The 19,586-nt window shown below is 39.4% G+C and overlaps 2 protein-coding genes across 2 annotated transcripts in view; both read right to left on the reverse strand.

The window, feature by feature from the left end:
- Positions 1 to 3,793, reverse strand: part of LOC142750339 (uncharacterized) — a 127,873-nt gene extending 124,080 nt beyond the window's left edge. The window contains exon 1 of the mRNA XM_075859337.1: positions 1,192 to 3,793. Within this exon, the coding sequence (XP_075715452.1) occupies positions 1,192 to 3,636 (2,445 nt within the window). The 5' untranslated portion in view covers positions 3,637 to 3,793. The remainder of the gene's footprint in view (positions 1 to 1,191) is intronic.
- Positions 3,794 to 12,238: 8,445 nt separating this feature from the next.
- On the reverse strand, positions 12,239 to 18,478 carry LOC142750340 (protocadherin gamma-C5-like). Its single transcript, XM_075859338.1, has 2 exons — positions 16,022 to 18,478; positions 12,239 to 12,244 (listed from the first exon to the last, which is right to left on the reverse strand). The coding sequence occupies exons 1-2, from the start codon at positions 18,476 to 18,478 to the stop codon at positions 12,239 to 12,241; spliced, it is 2,463 nt and encodes an 820-aa protein (XP_075715453.1).
- Between the last annotated feature and the right edge of the window lie 1,108 nt (positions 18,479 to 19,586).

Below are 19,586 nucleotides of genomic sequence, written 5' to 3' on the forward strand. Positions count from 1 at the left end.
ATAAAATTTTAAGTAAACAAAAAGTTCCCTTCACTACTAATAAAAAATATATTCATGATCCACTCTAAATCAAGGCTGATAAGACCAGAATAGTTAGTGGCACCTATAGATACAGTACATACCTCTGATCAAGTAAATGAACACAAGTTTAGCCACATCTTTTCTTGCGCACGTTTAGCACATATTGATGGAGACTTTAACGAAAGTGACAAAGTCTGAAAAAAATGCCAGGTTGGACCAGGTGTCGTTTTCCAAAACTATTCCCATATTTTCTGACACTTATAAGCCCGAACATCAAATTTCTCAATGTATTTATGCCAGAAAACTTGTATAAATACATGAAAAGAATGAGATTACTTTTAGCGCTGATCCTGACGCAGAAAGTGAGTCGGAATTAGTGCCAAAAAAATGTCCGAAATTGCCCCACATTGATTTTAATAGGAGGGAGTGGTGTTTTTTTTTTTTAGCCACTTGCGAGGAAAAAAAGCGGCATATCCTTAATGCCGTGGTTTTGGCTCTGACCACCCATTGAGACCAACGCAAAATTCTCAAAATGTTAAAACTCATACGAATTAACTATGTATTTATTATTTGAAACTTTAACTATTTACTTCTACCTGTGAGTAGAACTGTTCCTATATGCTTTCTGATGTCTCAACTGTTTAACAAAGAAATATTGAAACAGAAATCAATGCAAAAAAAGTCTGTGTGAACATGCCCTAACAGTTTCAATATCGCACAGAATTCTTATTATTTTATGCTTTTTTTTTTACTAATTTTCATTCAGCTTTTATTTAAAAGTATATTAAAAATTCAAGTATACATACAATCAAAACGATAAATTTCTATAATAATGGATAACTAAACTAAAAAATAAAATCTACGATCAAATACTTTAGGTTTACAAACTCTTACATAATATTAAATATCACAACATAACATGTGTTAGTCAAAGGGCTTTACAAAAAAAGTTATTGAAAACATGATGGACATGTGTCTTTTTTTCAACCGTACTAACTATGTAACTCATCTGAATACTGGAACCTTCTGGGTCGATTTGTTTATGATTGAGACAAGAAAAAATTACAAAAATATATATAAAAAATTCTTCATAAATTCTTACAAGTGACGGCTCATGTAAAAGGTCCTATTGTAAGATTACATACTAAAATCGGAGCTATATGTTCTCACCTGGTTTCCATTTAGCCAGCCCATGTCAGATGAAGAATCATTCTCCCCAGTCATATCTTTTAGCTGAGGAAAATTCAGCGGATTCATAGAACTGAAGTCCTGCTTGACATTTGCCGGGGGGAAACAAGCTGTATAACATTGTCCTTGAGGTTCAGGAGGAACCATCCTCACCTCCATATACTTCAATGTTCCGTCTGTGTTCAGATAAAGGGCCGGCTTATACTGGTCTGTAAAGGTCTTGGTTGGATGTTTCTCTAGAAAACAGCAGCTGCTAAAACTATCCCTGTCCTCCTTTCTTAAACATTTCACAAGCAGAATAATGAATGTAACAAGAGAAACCACACTGATGGCCACCAGAGAAATAATCAAATATAATGTGACATCTGGAGCTGTCTTGGCATTTGAGAGAAAATCATGAGACTTGGAATTTTCTGCTACAACCTCATCTGCTATACTGATAAGTACAGTCACTGTGGTGGATAATGGAGGATTGCCCTGATCACTGATAGAAATGACAAGTTGTTGCTCCATGTTCTCCGTCTCCTGTAATCCTCTTACAGTTCTCACCTCTCCTGTGTGTTTAGACACTTGAAACGATGAATAATTGATGGGGTCAATGAGAGTGAAGAACAACCAGGCATTGTGACCAGAGTCCAGATCCACTGCTGACAGTTTTGTCACTAAATATCCGGCACTTGTAGACTTTGGAATCCTCTCTTGGACAATGAGGTCTTCAGAGTGCTCTGGATACAGCAGAGTGGGGGGATTGTCATTTGTATCCAGAATGAAGATAAAGACGGGAACAGTAGAAGATAACTGTGGAGATCCGGAGTCTTCTACCCTTATGGTGATCTGTAAAACCTGGATATGCTCATAGTCAAAGGAACGCTGAGCATATATATTCCCATCACTAGAATGAATGTAGACAAAGGAGGATACAGAGGAGCCGTCAATCTGACTCTCAACTATGGAGTAGACCAGTTCAGAATTAACCCCCTCATCTAGGTCAGTAGCAGATACTGTACATAGGAGAGTACCTGGGTCACTGTTCTCTGTAATGAAAGAATTATAAGTAGACTGTGTGAACACTGGAGCATTATCATTAATATCTGACACACTGAGGGTAACGCTGGTTTTACTGTATAGAGGAGGAGACCCCAAATCAGAGGCTGTCAGCTCTATAGTGTATTGGGAGATTTCCTCTCTATCCAGATTCCCATCTGTGACCAATGCATAACGGTTTTTGATCTGTTTAATTTTAAAGGGCACATTTGGTGATAAGTCCAATTTTATTTCTCCATTTTTCCCAGAATCCTTGTCTCTCACATTAATAAATCCAACAACAGTTCCTACTGGAGCATTTTCTGGAATATCATTTGTCATTGAGGTGGAAGACATTTCTGGGGCATTGTCATTTACATCTTCTATTTCCACCTGCACAAGGCAGTTCCCTATAAGTTTTGGCAATCCTTTGTCGACTGCTTTAATTGCCAGTTCATGAAAATTCAGCTCCTCAAAATCGACAGTTCCTATTAAGAAGATTTTTCCGCTGTGTTGATCTAAATCAAATATTGCTCTGGCAGATTCAGATGTGTGACCCCCAAAGTAATACTGAATTTCCCCATTGGCTCCATCATCCAGATCTGTTGCATTTAAAGTCAATATAACAGTATTTAGAGGGAGATTCTCTCTCAGAGTAATTTTATAAACTGATTGACTGAAGACTGGAGGATTATCATTAATATCGAGCACAGTTATGGTAATGGGACATGATCCTGATCTGGCTGGTTCTCCTCCATCAATAGCTGTGAGAATGAGATTATGTTCTTGTTTTTCTTCTCTATCTAAGGTTTTTTCTAGTATCAGCTGAGGGATGAGCGTTCCATCCTTACGACTCTTCACGGACAGTGAGAAATAAGGATTAACATTTAACATATACTCACTGATGCCATTAACTCCGACATCTAAGTCCTGTGCAATTTCTAATTCAAACTCAGAACCAGGACTGGTAAGGACCTCGGTTATTTCAATATCGTGATGATCGACTGAAAACATAGGAGAATTATCATTAATATCCAGAATCTCTATTTCTAGACTGAAAAGCTCCACAGGATTCTCAGCCACAACCTCTAACTGCAGTAAACAGCGGGGACTAGATCCACACAGACTCTCCCTATCAATCCTGTCCTTCACAACCAACGCTCCATTTCCCTGATTTATACTGAAATATTTTGGGTATTTGTCAGATGTTAAATGTATCCTGCGCTGAGAGAGCTCTGCACGTTTTATCCCCAGATCCTGAGCTACATTTCCTACCAATGTCCCTGGCTCAGACTCCTCAACAATAGAATAACGAAGCTGCCCAGAGACCCAGCCCCAGCTACAAAGGAGAAAGGAGCAGACTACTTGCCATTTCCAGCACTGACAAAAGCCTCTGATGTCCATATCTTAAATGATTGCCTTGATTTCTGATGTCATGTAGATCCTGTGTAATCCAAGCTGCATGAGGGAGATATATTCACAGTTCCACCCGAGAAAAAAAACATTAAATCCAAGGAAAAATAACATCCACAGGACTCTCATCGGAGCAGCAGCTCTTCTTTGTGTGAGAGGAAAAATGGGAGGGTGAATCACTGAGCCAGGGGGAGGAGAGCGCAGAGCTGATCTGAGCACATTCTCTAGTAAAGCTGAAAAATCTTAGAGGATGACATGTATGCCCTCTACTGGACAATGCCATGAATTACTCCTATCAGTAGAATGAATTAAAATCTTTTAAATACAGATGCATAATAATTCAAATATAGTTTAATCAAATAGAAATTATTATAGAATGATCATATATTGTTATATTAAAGTATATATCCTCTAGAAATCTCATCTAAACTAATATAATAATAATAATAATAAAAATAAAATAAAAAATAAAAAATAATAATAATAATAATAATAATAATAAAAAAAAAAAAAACACATCAGATAAGTAGAATTAAAAAAAAAAATCACTTTGTTTATTTAGAATGACATTATACAGATATGGTTGAAAAATGGATGTCTGTACATACAGTATGCTGATAGTAATTATGTTAATTTATCAAACAATAAGAAATCAAAAATGGTTTCATAAAATATCAAATAAAATTTATGGATTTGTCTTTTATGAGACATTTTCCACCTTAAAATGTAGGATTATGAAAAATTACTTTTTTGGGGAAGGTTTTTTTTTTTTTAGTAGTTTCCACTTCTGTTTAAATGAAGTTTAGTGACACTAATTTAACTATGGCCAAACATCAAAGCTCATTGACTACATCTATGGCAATAATGTTGCTTGGTGTTCTGGATTGTCCTACCTGCCACACAGACTGCTACATGTCTGCAGTATCAGTGCAATATGGCCACATTTTTTTGTATGTAGAATATAATTTTTGGGCTATTGACAAGTCTTTTATACTGTACAACTGTACTAGCAAAATTGGTTATATCCCTTAACCTGCAGACAGGTCAAGTTATAAAGCAATATTACTTAATCATAACTAAAATTTACTGAAAGAATTTGATAAGGGGTGGGCAATACTTTTTCGTTAGAAGGGTTCCCTTTGAAAAAAAGATGATCACAAGATGTCCAAAGATGATCACTACTGATCACATGTAATCTGCAGTGGAACCTGATAGCAAGTGTAATTGTTCTCCTCTCTGGTTAATTGATGAAGTCAGGAATTTCCCTGTCTTAACACAGAATACCCATAGGGTAGGTGATAAGTCTTTGCTCGCTGGGGGTCCCACCACTGGGACCGCCGCGGATCAAGTGAATGGGGGTCGCGAGTCCGCTGGATGAATGAGCGGTGGTCAGCGTGCCCACTGCAGCTCATTTCATTCTCTGTGGGACTGCTGGAGATAGCCTAGTACAGCACTCGGCTTTGTCCGTGGTCCTATAGAGAATGACTGAACCCCATGATCAAACACCTGTGGATAGGTGATAAAATTGTTGTGGTGGTATAACCTCTTTAACCCCTTAAGGACGCAGCCTAGTTTGGGCCTTAAGGCTCAGAGCCCATTTTTCAAATCTGACATATTTCACTTTATGTGGTAATAACGTCGGAATGCTTAAACCTATCCAAGCGATTCTGAGATTGTTTTCTCGTGACACTTTGGGCTTCATGTTCGTGGTAAAATTTGGTCGATATATTCAGTCTTTATTTGTGAAAAATTGCAAAATTTAGAGAAAATTTACAAAAAATAGCATTTTTCAGAATTTAAATGCATCTGCTTGTAAAACAGACGGTTATACCACCCAAAATAGTTACTAGTTCACATTTCCCATATGTCTACTTTAGATTGGCATCGTTTTTTGAACATTATTTTATTTTTCTTGGACGTTACAAGGTTTAGAACATAAACAACAATTTCTCATATTCTTAAGAAAATTTCAAAAGCCTTTTTTTGAAGGTGCCAGTTCAGTTCTGAAGTGGATTTGAGGGGCCTATGTATTAGAAACCCCCATAAAACACCCCATTTTAAAAACTAGACCCCTCAAAGTATTCAAAACAGCATATAGAAAGTTTTTTAACCCTTCAGGCATTTCACAGGAATTAAAGCAAAGTGGAAATGAAATTTGCAAATTTCATTTTTTCTGCTGAATTTCAATTTTATTCAATTTTTTTTAGTAACAGAGAAGGTTTTACCAGAGAAACACTACTAAATATGTATTGTCCAGATTCTGCAGTTTTTAGAAATGTCCCACATGTGTCTCTAGTGCGCTCGTGGACTAAAACACAAGCCCTAGAAGCAAAGAAGCACCTAGTGCATTTTGAGGCCTCTTTTTTATTAGAATATATTTTAGGCAGCATGCCAGGTTTGAAGAGGCGTTGAGGTATCAAAACAATGGAAACCCACCAGAAGTGACCCCATTTTGGAAATTACACCCCTCAAGGAATTCATTTATGGTTTTTGTTATCATTTTGACCGCACAGTTTTTTCACAGCACCTATTTGAATTGGGCTGTGAAATGAAAAAAATGATATTTTTTCCAATAAAATGTCATTTTTGATCAAATTTTCTTATTTTCACAGGGAACAACATACCCCATTTTGTTGCCCAATTTGTCCTTAGTGCGGCAATACCCCATTTGTGGTGATAAACTGCCGTTTGGGCCCATGGGAGGGCTCAGAAGGAAAGGAGCGCTATGTGTTTGTTGGAGTCCAGATTTTGCTGGATTGGTTTTCGGGTGCCATGTCGCATTTGCAGAGCCCCAGAGGTATCAAAGCAATGGAAACCCACCAGAAGTGACCCCATTTTGGAAACTACACCCCTCAAGGAATTCATTTATGGTTTTTGTTATCATTTTGACCGCACAGGTTTTTCACAGCACCTATTTGAATTGGGCTGTGAAATGAAAAAAATTATATTTTTTCCAATAAGATGTCATTTTTGATCAAAATTTCTTATTTTCACAAGGAACAACATACCCCATTTTGTTGCCCAATTTGTCCTTAGTGCGGCAATACCCCATTTGTGGTGATAAACTGCCGTTTGGGCCCATGGGAGGGCTCAGACGGAAAGGAGCGCTATGTGTTTGTTGGAGTCCAGATTTTGCTGGATTGGTTTTCGGGTGCCATGTTGCATTTGCAGAGCCCCAGAGGTATCAAAGCAATGGAAACCCACCAGAAGTGACCCCATTTTGGAAACTACACCCCTCAAGGAATTCATTTATGGTTTTTGTTATCATTTTGACCGCACAGTTTTTTCACAGCACCTATTTGAATTGGGCTGTGAAATGAAAAAAATGATATTTTTTCCAATAAGATGTCATTTTTGATCAAAATTTCTTATTTTCACAAGGAACAACATACCCCATTTTGTTGCCCAATTTGTCCTTAGTGCGGCAATACCCCACTTGTGGTGATAAACTGCCCTTTGGGCCCATGGGAGGGCTCAGAAGGAAAGGACCACCATTTGGCCTACTGGAGCTTTTCTGGTGCTAAGTCATGTGTGCAGAAGCCCCTGAGGTACCAGTACAGTTGAAACCCCCGAGAAGTGACCCCATTTTAAAAACTACACCCCTTAAGACATTCATCTAGAGGTGTAGTGAGCATTTTGACCCCACAGGTACTGTGTAAAAGATAATGCGCAGCAGATGGTGCAGTGTGAGATTTGCAATTTTATATATGTATATGCCATTTCAGTGTCCAATATAGTGTGCCCAGCATGCGCCACCGGAGATATACACCCCTTAAATTGTAATGTGGGTTCTCCTGGGTACGACAATACCCTACATGTGGCTGTTATCAGCTGCCTGGGCATACGGCAGGGCTCAGAAGGGAAAGATGAGGGGGGTAAGCTGTGCGGAGTGCATCACGGTAAATTAAAAATCAAGGGATGTATGATACATTTTAAAACAATCTTTTATACAGAGCCCTGGTTTTTCGGGACACGTGTCACATTGGTATATTGTGTTCTTCCTTATCCCCCTCTTATAGCAGACTCTGCACCTCTTTTGACTCTTTCCCTTTCCACCGGTTTGGGGACCTTCTCCTGGAAAGTGTTGCCCTGGTACGATGCGTGTGGCCTCGCTTCCAGAAGTACTGGGTGCCCCCCCTTCCTGGTCCCTAAAGATTAGATCTTGAAATTCCAGGAAAGTTCCCCTCTGGCCTGCACATCGACGTAGCACATACGCATTGTACAAAGCCATCTGTATGATGTGCCCGGCCAGCTTCTTATACCACACCGCATGGCGCTGTAGGGCTTCAGGACTTGATTTGACAAGTCCATCCCTCCCATGTACCTATTGTAGTCCAGGATGCAGTCTGGTTTGGGGGTGGCCTTTCCTTCATATATCCTAAACCTGTAGGTATACCCTGATGCACTCTCGCACAGCTTATACATCTTCACGCCATACCTTGCCCTCTTACCTGGCAGGTACTGGCGGAATTGAACCCTCCCTTTAAAATGTACCAGGGACTCATCAATAGAAAAACACTTCTCGGGGGTGTATGCTTGGGAAAACCGGGCACTGGAACGGTCTAATAGGGGTCTCCGTTTATACAAACGGTCAAAACTGGGGTCATCTCGGAGTGGGCACGGCTCATTATCAGTATAATGTAAGAAGCGAAGTATTGCCTCATTTATTTATTTTTTTAGGTTCCAGTTCATTTCTGAAGTTGCTTTGAGGGGCCCATATATTAGAAACCCCTATCAAACACCCCATTTTAGAAACTAGACCCCTCAAAGTATTCACAACAGCATTTAGAAAGTTTATGAACCCTTTAGGTGTTTCACAGAAATTTAGAGCAAAGTAGAGGTGAAATTTACTCTTTTTATACCATTTTTTTTATAACACAAAAGGATTTATCAGAGAAACGCAACTTAATACGTATTGCCCAGATTCTGCAGTTTAGAGAAATATCCCACATGTGGCCCTAGTGCGGTAATGGACTGAAGCACCGGCCTCCGAAGCAAAGGAGCACCTAGCGGATTTTGAGCCCTCTTTTTTATTAGGCACCATGTCCGGTTTGAAGAGGTCTTGTGGTGCCAAAACATTGGAAACCCCCCAAAAGTGACCCCAATTTGGAAACTAGACCCCTTGAGGAATCCATTGTAGTTTTCTTGGGGTGCATGCGGCTTTTTGATCAGTTTTTATTCCATTTTTAGGTGGCGTGGTGACTAATAAACAGCAATTCTACTATTGTTTTTGTATACTTTTTTTTTTACAGCGTTCACCGTGCGCTATAAATGATATATTCACTTTATTCTGCGTGGCGATACGATTACGGCGATACCAGATGTTTATAGTTTTTTTTTATGTCTTATGGCGTTTGCACAATAAAATACGTTTTGTAAACAATCATTCACTTTTTGTGTTACCTTATTCTAAGAGCCAGAACTTTTTTATTTTTCAATCAATAAAGCCGTGCGAGGACTTATTTTTTGCGTAACGAACTGTATTTTCCATCAGTACCATTTTTAGGTACATGCGACTTTTTGATCTCTTTTTATTCCATTTTTTGGGAGGTGAAGTGACCAAACAATTGTGATTGTGGTACGGTTTATTAATATTTTTTTTTACGGCGTTCACCGTGCGGGATAAATAACAAAATAATTTTGTAGTTCAGGCCGTTACGGACGCGGCGATACCAATTATGTATAGTTTATTTGTTTGTTTATATATTTTTATTAATAATAAAGGACTGATAAGGGAAAAAGTGGGACTTTTACTTTTATTACTTTTAAAACTTTTATTTTCTTATTTTTACACAACTTTTTTTAACTTTTTTTTTACTTTATTACTTTGTCCCACTAGGGGACTTGAGGGCAGGAGGCCCTGATCGCTATTCTAATACACTGCACTACATGCGTAGTGCAGTGTATTAGAACTGTCAGCTACTCACTGACAGCAAGCATAGTGGGTCCTGACGTTGTCAGGACCCACTAGGCTTCCGTCTATGGCATAGCCGGACGCCATTGTTTGGTGTCCGGTTGCCATAGTCACCATCGCCGGCCGCTATCGCGTAGCAGGCCGGCGATGGCAGCTTAACCCCTAAAAAGCCGCGATCTCTATAGAACGCGGCTTTTAAGGGGTTAATCAGCGGGGACACAGCGATCGGTCCCCGCTGTAGGAGCTGTGACAGCTGCTGAACAAGACAGCAGCGTCACAGCTCCTGTATGTGTCGGGAGGACGGCCGAAACGGCCGTTACTCCCGTGACGTACTATTACGGCATGGAGCGCGAACGATACAGCTGCCATGACGTAATAGTACGTCAAGGAGCGGGAAGGGGTTAAGCAATATGGTGATCCCTGTAGAGCTGGTAATTGCTTTTAATGAGACAGTGACATGGAGCAGGACGGAGAGATGCATTTCTTATATGCTTTAACTTAAGAAATGAGAGTATGATAGCCAAAGGATCACCCCATAGAGAATAAAAACCCATGGTGGTTAGTTCTATGAAATGAAAGTACTAAAATCTCAATGCACATATATAGAAATATATTTAAAAAATTCTCAATTAATGAAATTACATACTGTAGATTTTTTGCTTAGAAAAATAGGATTCTCGTTTTCGATCACAGATAGATGTTATTATGGTCTAGTTCAATTTTGTATTATTACAGCCCCAGTTGATACCAAAGTAGCAAAATACTAATATTACATATTCCAGTTTGTGTCATCAGGGAGAAACACTGGAAATCACACACCGTGTCGGTATGGCCCATCTTGGGCCCAGCAGAGGAAATGAGAGCCTACCGTCAATCTATACAGAAGATGTGTACATTCACTTTTTAGTTATATCCTAAAAGCATTTAATTATCATTCACACAAGTCATGACATGATACATTATAAGTTATTTCTGAATGAAACAATAAGGGCATGCCCAGACGTGGCGGAATTCTTCCGCTACTGTCCGCATCAATGCCGCACAGAATCTGTGTTGCAAATTCTGTTGCGGCTCTGCCCAAAATGGGCATTAAATTGATGCGGACTAGCCGTTGCGTATTGAGGTGAAGTACTTCCCTTCTCTCTATCAGTGCAGGATAGAGAGAAGGGACAGCACTTTCCCTAGTGAAAGTAAAAGAATTTCATACTTACCCGGCCGTTGTCTTGGTGACGCTTCCCTCTTTCGGCATCCAGCCCGACCTCCCTGGATGACGCGGCAGTGCATGTGACCGCTGCAGCCTGTGATTGGCTGCAGCCGTCACTTAGACTGAAACGTCATCCTGGGAAGCTAGACTGGAGGAAGAAGCAGGGAGTTCTTGGTAAGTAGGAACTTCTATTTTTTTTACAGGTTGATGTATATTGTGATCGGTAGTCACTGTCCAGGGTGCAGAAACAGTTACTGCCGATCGCTTAACTCTTTCAGCACCCTGGACAGCGAATATTTACTGGCGTTGCCTAGCAACGCTCCCGTAATTACGGGTGCACACACGTAGTCACCCGTAATTATGGGTGCACACACGTAGTCACCCCACTGACTTCCTCAGTCTGGCTGTAGACCTAGAAATACATAGGTCCAGCCAGAATGAAGAAATGTCATGTTAGTAAAACCAATACGCTCCGCAGCACACATAACATCTGCGGACTTCATTGCGGAATTTTGACTCTCCATTGAAGTCAATGGAGAAATTCCACAATGAGTCCGCAACAAGTCTGCTACACGTCCGCAACAGCCAGTGTATGCTGCGGACACCAAATTCCGCTCTGCAGCCTATGCTACGCAGCGGAATTATCCGCAACGTGTAAACGAACCCAACCACAAAGCTGTGGAAGGCAATGGAGAAACGTGTACGCTGCGGGTTCCGCAGCGGAATTCCAGAGCAATTCCGCTACGTGTAGTCATGCCCTAAGAATTGCAGGTCAGATTCAAATGAGGTTACAGTCTGCTGGACACTTAGCTTACCTGCACATGGGACAAAAAATCTGCGGAATTGGCTGCGAATTCACAGAGTTGCTGCAGCATAATTTACATGTTAGACATGCATATTTTACTGCCGATTTTGTAACTTTTTTCACGGCAAATTTCATCGAAAGGAGTGAAATCCACAGAGAAAATACGCAACATAAATTGACATTCTGGGGATTTAAATATCGCAGTTAAATTTATGTTCGGAAAATGTATCCACATTCGGAAAAAATCCTTATATAATCTGGCCCGTGTGTAGACAGCCTCGCGATCCACCAGTCAGACCCAGATTACACATATCCCAAGATCAACATACTACAGAAAATTTTAGCTTGATTGCTTTGTATAATATATCCTAGTATTAGAATGCATTGGACTGGAATTTCATGCTGTGATAAGTCTGATTTTGATAGATACTGTATATCTAAAAGATTCTCCATTATATTCACACAAAGGGGATCTTCGTCAGCATAATGGCCTTCAAATATTCTTCCAAAAACAATGCATTACCTTGTATTTACCCATGCCGAATGTTTTCTAATACTGTATCATGCCCCCTGGATAATATAGTAGACTTGGCCTTATAACTATGTAAATATCTCAGAGATGCTACAATACTATTTATTCCACTCTCCATATAAATTAAATAATAATATACTAGTTCTAGAATACAAAAACACATAAATTCATGAAATAAAAATAAAATTAAAAAGACACATGGGTATGATACAAGTTGGCACAACTTACTAGGAATTTTAGAGACTTTTCTGTATGCTACCTAAGGCAAATTTCAATAATACATGAAATATATCAAAGTAGGTAGTAAATATCTATAACAAATAATCAATTTGGTGCACGCCAGATACCCTACTTTTTTGGTGCAATTTGTGAAAGTCTTTTGGTGCATTTTGCTTAGTAAATCTTCCCATTATATTCATGTACATCAAGAGCCATGAAGCTAGGGTCACCATAAACTTGAGGTATTTGATGTAGACTCTAATAAGTAGATAGCTTTTAAATAATAGAGAAACAACATGTATCCTGTTATAGAATAGATATCATATACAAAACGTACAGGTACACCTAGCATTTGGAGCTGAAAAGGTGTTAGTACGTTTTGTATTGTGTGAGTTGGTACGCTGAAATGCTTGGTGTTGTTTTTAATTTTTCAGCTTTATAAAGAATTTTTCAGCATATTTCATATATCGGCCATGTGCTATCAACTGAAGTAATTTAACCCCATACTGATTGGGACACTTTAAATATTTGTGAGCAACACATTTATCTAGCACTCATCAAATAAAATCGAACTTTATTTAGACAAAGACAAATTAATAGACATGACCAGCAACAGAAAATTACTTGTTTCAGGCTAGTAAAGTTTTCCCATTCATGTACGAACATGCTTTATTGTATGAGGCATTGATGCTATAAATATATATATACATATATGTGTGTGTGTGTGTGTGTGTGTGTGTGTGTGTGTGTGTGTGTGTGTATATATATATATATATATATACAGTGAAGGAAATAAGTATTTGATCCCTTGCTGATTTTGTAAGTTTGCCCACTGTCAAAGACATGAACAGTCTAGAATTTTTAGGCTAGGTTAATTTTACCAGTGAGAGATAGATTATATAAAAAGAAAAACAGAAAATCACATTGTCACAATTATATATATTTATTTGCATTGTGCACGAGAAATAAGTATTTGATCCCTTTGGCAAACAAGACTTAATACTTGGTGGCAAAACCCTTGTTGGCAAGCACAGCAGTCAGACGTTTTTTGTAGTTGATGATGAGGTTTGCACACATGTTAGATGGAATTTTGGCCGACTCCTCTTTGCAGATCATCTGTAAATCATTAAGATTTCGAGGCTGTCGCTTGGCAACTCGGATCTTCAGCTCCCTCCATAAGTTTTCGATGGGATTAAGGTCTGGAGACTGGCTAGGCCACTCCATGACCTTAATGTGCTTCTTTTTGAGCCACTCCTTTGTTGCCTTGGCTGTATGTTTCGGGTCATTGTCGTGCTGGAAGACCCAGCCACGAGCCATTTTTAATGTCCTGGTGGAGGGAAGGAGGTTGTCACTCAGGATTTGACGGTACATGGCTCCATCCATTCTCCCATTAATGCGGTGAAGTAGTCCTGTGCCCTTAGCAGAGAAACACCCCCAAAACATAATGTTTCCACCTCCATGCTTGACAGTGGGGACGGTGTTCTTTGGGTCATAGGCAGCATTTCTCTTCCTCCAAACACGGTGAGTTGAGTTAATGCCAAAGAGCTAAATTTTAGTCTCATCTGACCACAGCACCTTCTCCCAATCACTCTCAGAATCATCCAGATGTTCATTTGCAAACTTCAGACGGGCCTGTACATGTGCCTTCTTGAGCAGGGGGACCTTGCAGGCATTGCAGGATTTTAATCCATTACGGCGTAATGTGTTACCAATGGTTTTCTTGGTGACTGTGTTCCCAGCTGCCTTGAGATCATTAGCAAGTTCCCCCCGTGTAGTTTTCGGCTGAGCTCTCACCTTCCTCAGGATCAAGGATACCCCACGAGGTGAGATTTTGCATGGAGCCCCAGATCGATGTCGATTGACAGTCATATTGTATGTCTTCCATTTTCTTACTATTGCACCAACAGTTGTCTCCTTCTCACCCAGACTTGTGCAGGTCTATGATCTTGTCCCTGACATCCTTAGAAAGCTCTTTGGTCTTGCCCATGTTGTAGAGGATAGAGTCAGTCTGATTAATGGAGTCTGGACAGGAGTCTTTTATACAGGTGACCATGTAAGACAGCTGTCTTTAATGCAGGCACCAAGTTGATTTGGAGCGTGTAACTGGTCTGGAGGAGGCTGAACTCTTAATGGTTGGTAGGGGATCAAATACTTATTTCTCTGTGCACAATGCAAATAAATATATATAATTTTGACTATGTGATTTTCTGTTTTTTTTTTTAAATATAATCTATCTCTCACTGGTAAAATTAACCTAGCCTAAAAATTCTAGACTGTTCATGTCTTTGACAGTGGGCAAACTTACAAAATCAGCAAGTGATCAAATACTTATTTCCTTCACTGTATATATATATATATATATATATATATATATATATATATATATATATGTATACATATATATATATATATATATATATATATATATATATATATATATCCTTTTTCCTTTTTACTACCAAATAAGACAAATTACATCATAGTATCCCTATGCTGCCTATGTTAAAGGGGTTTTCTCCACGGGGGATGTTTATGACATATCCACAGGATATGTCATAAATGTCAGATAGATGCTGGTCACACCTCTGGGACCCACACCTATTTCTAGAAGGAGGCCCCCCAAACCCCGTTCTAGCTTTGTCTGCTATCACTGACTCCCGGCCACTTCTTGACTTTTCTTCTTGAAGTTCTGAAAACAGCGTAGCTCGCTGAACTACGCTATTTCCGTAACTCCCATAGTAGTGAATAGCAGTTACGGAAGCAGCATAGCATGAGAGCTACGCTGTTTCCGTAACTACCATTCAGTTCTTTGGGGCTTACGAAAACAGCATAGCTCAGCGAGCTATGTTGTTTTCACCTTCATGGTCGGAAATCAGCCGACAAACACAGAGGTAGAACGGGGTTTAGGGTCTAGAGATAGTTGTGGGTCCCAGAGGTAGGACCCAAATCTATCTGACACTTATGACATATCCTGTGGATATGTCATAAATGTCCCTCATGGGAAAACCCCTTTAAGTATAGCATGAGTAGTAAAGCGAGAGTACCCCCTAGAGATATGGCATGTAACCCCTGGGTAACATGTACCAGAGGCTGAGAATCTAGGCTCTAGAGGGTTGTCTGACTGCTTAATCTACTGGAGAAATTTTTTTTATTGCTGGCAGAAGCTACCGGTAGAAGTGTGGTATTACATTGCGCCCTTTCAACTGGTGACTGCATTGCCTGGTCATGTCAAGTCCCACAGAGAGAGGGAGCCTTTCTCTTCAGTCGCTCTCTGATCTGGCTAACAAGAAACGGTACCTCCTTATTCAATACAATCATAAGTCCTAATATCACAAATGCTGAAGGGTTGCCCTCAATGGATGACCCTTTTAAAAGCAGAAAAGAACCAGTTGGTCTTTCTTATTTGCCCAGTATATTGGGCCCTAACCAAACAATAGGTATTATATGCAGTTCGGATGCACAGGTTACCACACACAGATAGAAAAGATTATACTCAACATTCTCAAATATATTATACTATGTACTATACTTGTACACATTTATTACATTAAAACCAGTGCACATGCCATTAAAGCCTGTATTCACTGCTAGAAAAATAGTTAATTTACCAGTAAAAAACACCAACGACACAGGTAGGTATATAGCACTGACAGAAAGAACACAGGAGAGGAACACATTGATTTGAATAAAATATTCTCTCACCTTGTCTGTGTCAGTGGTTACATTCATATGCGAGTTATCTGAGGATGCAATAGTGTCTTTAACCATATCATCCAACTGAGGAAAATGTAAAGGCTGCACAATACTGAAATCTTGTTGTTCCAGGGCTGGGGGTAGATTCGTTTGGTAACTCTGCCCCTGGAATCCTGGAGGAACCATCCTGACCTCCATGTATTTTAAGGTTCCGTCTGTGTTCAGGTACAGAGCTGGCTGATACTGATCTGTGTAGAGTTTGGATTGGGATCCACCAAGAAAACAGCAACTACTGCTATAATCATAACTGTCTTTCCTCAGACATTTCACCAATAATATCATGAAGGTAACAAGTGAGACTAAGCTGATGGCCACTAGGGAAATGATTAAATACAGAGTCATATCTGATGGGGGTTTGGAATTGGTCAGGAAGTCTCCAGATTTTGGTCTTTCCACTACAACCTCATCTGCTATACTGATAAGTACAGTCACTGTGGTGGATAATGGAGGATTCCCCTGATCACTGATAGAAATGACAAGTTGTTGCTCCATGTTCTCCGTCTCCTGTAATCCTCTTACAGTTCTCACCTCTCCTGTGTGTTTAGACACTTGAAACGAGGAATAATTGATGGGGTCAATGAGAGTGAAGAACAACCAGGCATTGTGACCAGAGTCCAGATCCACTGCTGACAGTTTTGTCACTAAATATCCGGCACTTGTAGACTTTGGAATCCTCTCTTGGACAATGAGGTCTTCAGAGTGCTCTGGATACAGCAGAGTGGGGGGATTGTCATTTGTATCCAGAATGAAGATAAAGACGGGAACAGTGGAAGATAACTGTGGAGATCCAGAGTCTTCTACCTTTATGGTGATCTGTAAAACCTGGATATGCTCATAGTCAAAGGAACGCTGAGCATATATATTCCCATCACTAGAATGAATGTAGACAAAGGAGGACACAGAGGAGCCGTCAATCTGACTCTCAACTATGGAGTAGACCAGCTCAGAATTAACCCCCTCATCTAGGTCAGTAGCAGATACTGTACATAGGAGAGTACCTGGGTCACTGTTCTCTGTAATGAAAGCATTATAAGTAGACTGCGTGAACACTGGAGCATTATCATTAATATCTGACACACTGAGGGTAACACTGGTTTTACTGTATAGAGGAGGAGACCCCAAATCAGTGGCTGTCAGCTCTATAGTGTATTGGGAGGTTTCCTCTCTATCCAGATTCCCATCTGTGACCAATGCATAACGGTTCTGATTAGATCTTATCTTAAAAGGCACATTTGGTGATAAGTCCAGTTTTACTTCTCCATTCTTTCCAGAATCTTCGTCTTTTACATTAATAAAACCAACAACTGCTCCTATTGGTGCATTTTCTGGAATATTATTAGTAACTGTGGAAAACATAATTTCTGGAGGATTATCATTGACATCTTCCACTTCCACATGTACTATGCAGTTCCCCTCTAGTTTAGGAATTCCTTTGTCTGAGGCAGTAATTGATAATTCATAAAAATTTAACTCTTCAAAATCCACCGGTCCATTAATAGAAATCTGCCCATTTTGCTCATTCAAAGCAAATAATCTTTTGGCAGATTTAAATGTGTGATCATCAAAGGAAAACTGAATTTCACCATTTGCTCCGTCATCCTGATCTGTGGCGTTCAATGTTAATGTGACAGTTTTCAATGGGAGATTTTCTCTAATACTGACTTTATATATTGTCTGATTGAAGACTGGAGGATTATCATTAACATCTATTACAACTATTGTTATTCTGCAGGTCCCTGATCTGGCTGGTTCTCCTCCATCAATAGCTGTGAGAATGAGATTATGTTCTTGTTTTTCTTCTCTATCTAAAACCTTTTCTAGTATCAGCTGAGGGATGAGCGTTCCATCCTTACGATTCTTCACAGACAGGGAAAAATAAGGATTTGTATTCAATGTATACTGACTGACACCATTCACACCAACATCTAAATCCTCAGCAATCTGTAATGCAAACCGAGCACCAGGACTAGTAAACACTTCTGTAATCTCTATAATGCGATCATTAGATGAGAATGTGGGTGAATTATCATTAATATCCAGAATCTCTATTTCTAGACTGAAAAGCTCCACAGGATTCTCAGCCACAACCTCTAACTGCAGTAAACAGCGGGGACTAGATCCACACAGACTCTCCCTATCAATCCTGTCCTTCACAACCAACCCTCCATTTGCCTGATTTATACTGAAATATTTTGGGTATTTTTCAGATGTTAAATGTATCCTGCGCTGAGAGAGCTCTGCACGTTTTATCCCCAGATCCTGATCTACATTTCCTACCAATGTCCCTGGCTCAGACTCCTCAACAATAGAATAACGAAGCTGCCCAGAGACCCAGCCCCAGCTACAAAGGAGAAAGGAGCAGACTACTTGCCATTTCCAGCACTGACAAAAGCCTCTGATGTCCATATCTTAAATGATTGCCTTGATATTTGATGTCATGTAGATCCTGTGTAATCCAAACTGCATGAGGGCGATATATTCACAGTTCCACCACAGAAAAAAACATTAAATCCAAGGAAAAATAACATCCACAGGACTCTCATCAGAGCAGCAGCTCTTCTTTGTGTGAGAGGAAAAATGGGAGGGTGAATCACTGAGCCAGGGGGAGGAGAGCGCAGAGCTGACATGAGCACAATCTCCAGTATTATCAAACTAAACGTCTGGATGACAAGTCTACCCTCTACTGGCCAAAAGTAAGAAATGCGGAAAATAAGCCGAAAAAGAAAAAGAATATACATTTTGGAAGAATCAAAATATTAGAAAAAAAAACCTCGGATTATAACAATATATTCCAGCACTATACTAGTCTTTCTGAAATTCAGCTAAAAAAGCATTAATCTTTTAACTGTTATTCAACACAGACATAGACATTGGTTTCTTAGTAACAATTATAATGCAATATTACAAGAAGTATAAAGGATATATATTTATTTATAGACTAATGGCAAATATTGGATCGCTGACCATCTTGGCATAGAAATTTGTTTATGTTGTAAAGTATTTTGAGATTATGAATATACACTCCCGCTCTCCACACAGCATTTAGATATAACATGCATTCAATATTGGCATAAAGAGTATATGTATAAGGGCATAGAGGCAAAAAAAACCTAGTTATAGCAAAGGAAAATGGAACTGGTTGTTCTCAAGAACTTTCCACATGTCTCAATAGAAAGTATTGTTTCTATAATAGCAATTGGAATATCAGACTATTACAATGAAGGTACAGCATAAATTGATGAAAACAGCCTATATGATATATGATGAGATGTTTACAGCTATTACTATTATTATCAGACACTTTCTCTTTTTCCATCAACACCTAGTAGGTACCAAGATATTGAGCTAATAGGTAGATGTTATTCTGTGGTAATACAACGGAATCAAGATAAAGTATATAGCAAAGGAAATTATATATCATAAAATATTGGCTACTTGTGACATCCCTAGCACCAGGGCATTATGCCATAGCTTGCTCCTTATCTTATCCCTATAATTGCTTGTATTTTTATAT

The sequence above is a fragment of the Rhinoderma darwinii genome, chromosome 3 (genome assembly GCF_050947455.1).
Source record: "Rhinoderma darwinii isolate aRhiDar2 chromosome 3, aRhiDar2.hap1, whole genome shotgun sequence".
Taxonomy (NCBI): domain Eukaryota; kingdom Metazoa; phylum Chordata; class Amphibia; order Anura; family Rhinodermatidae; genus Rhinoderma; species Rhinoderma darwinii.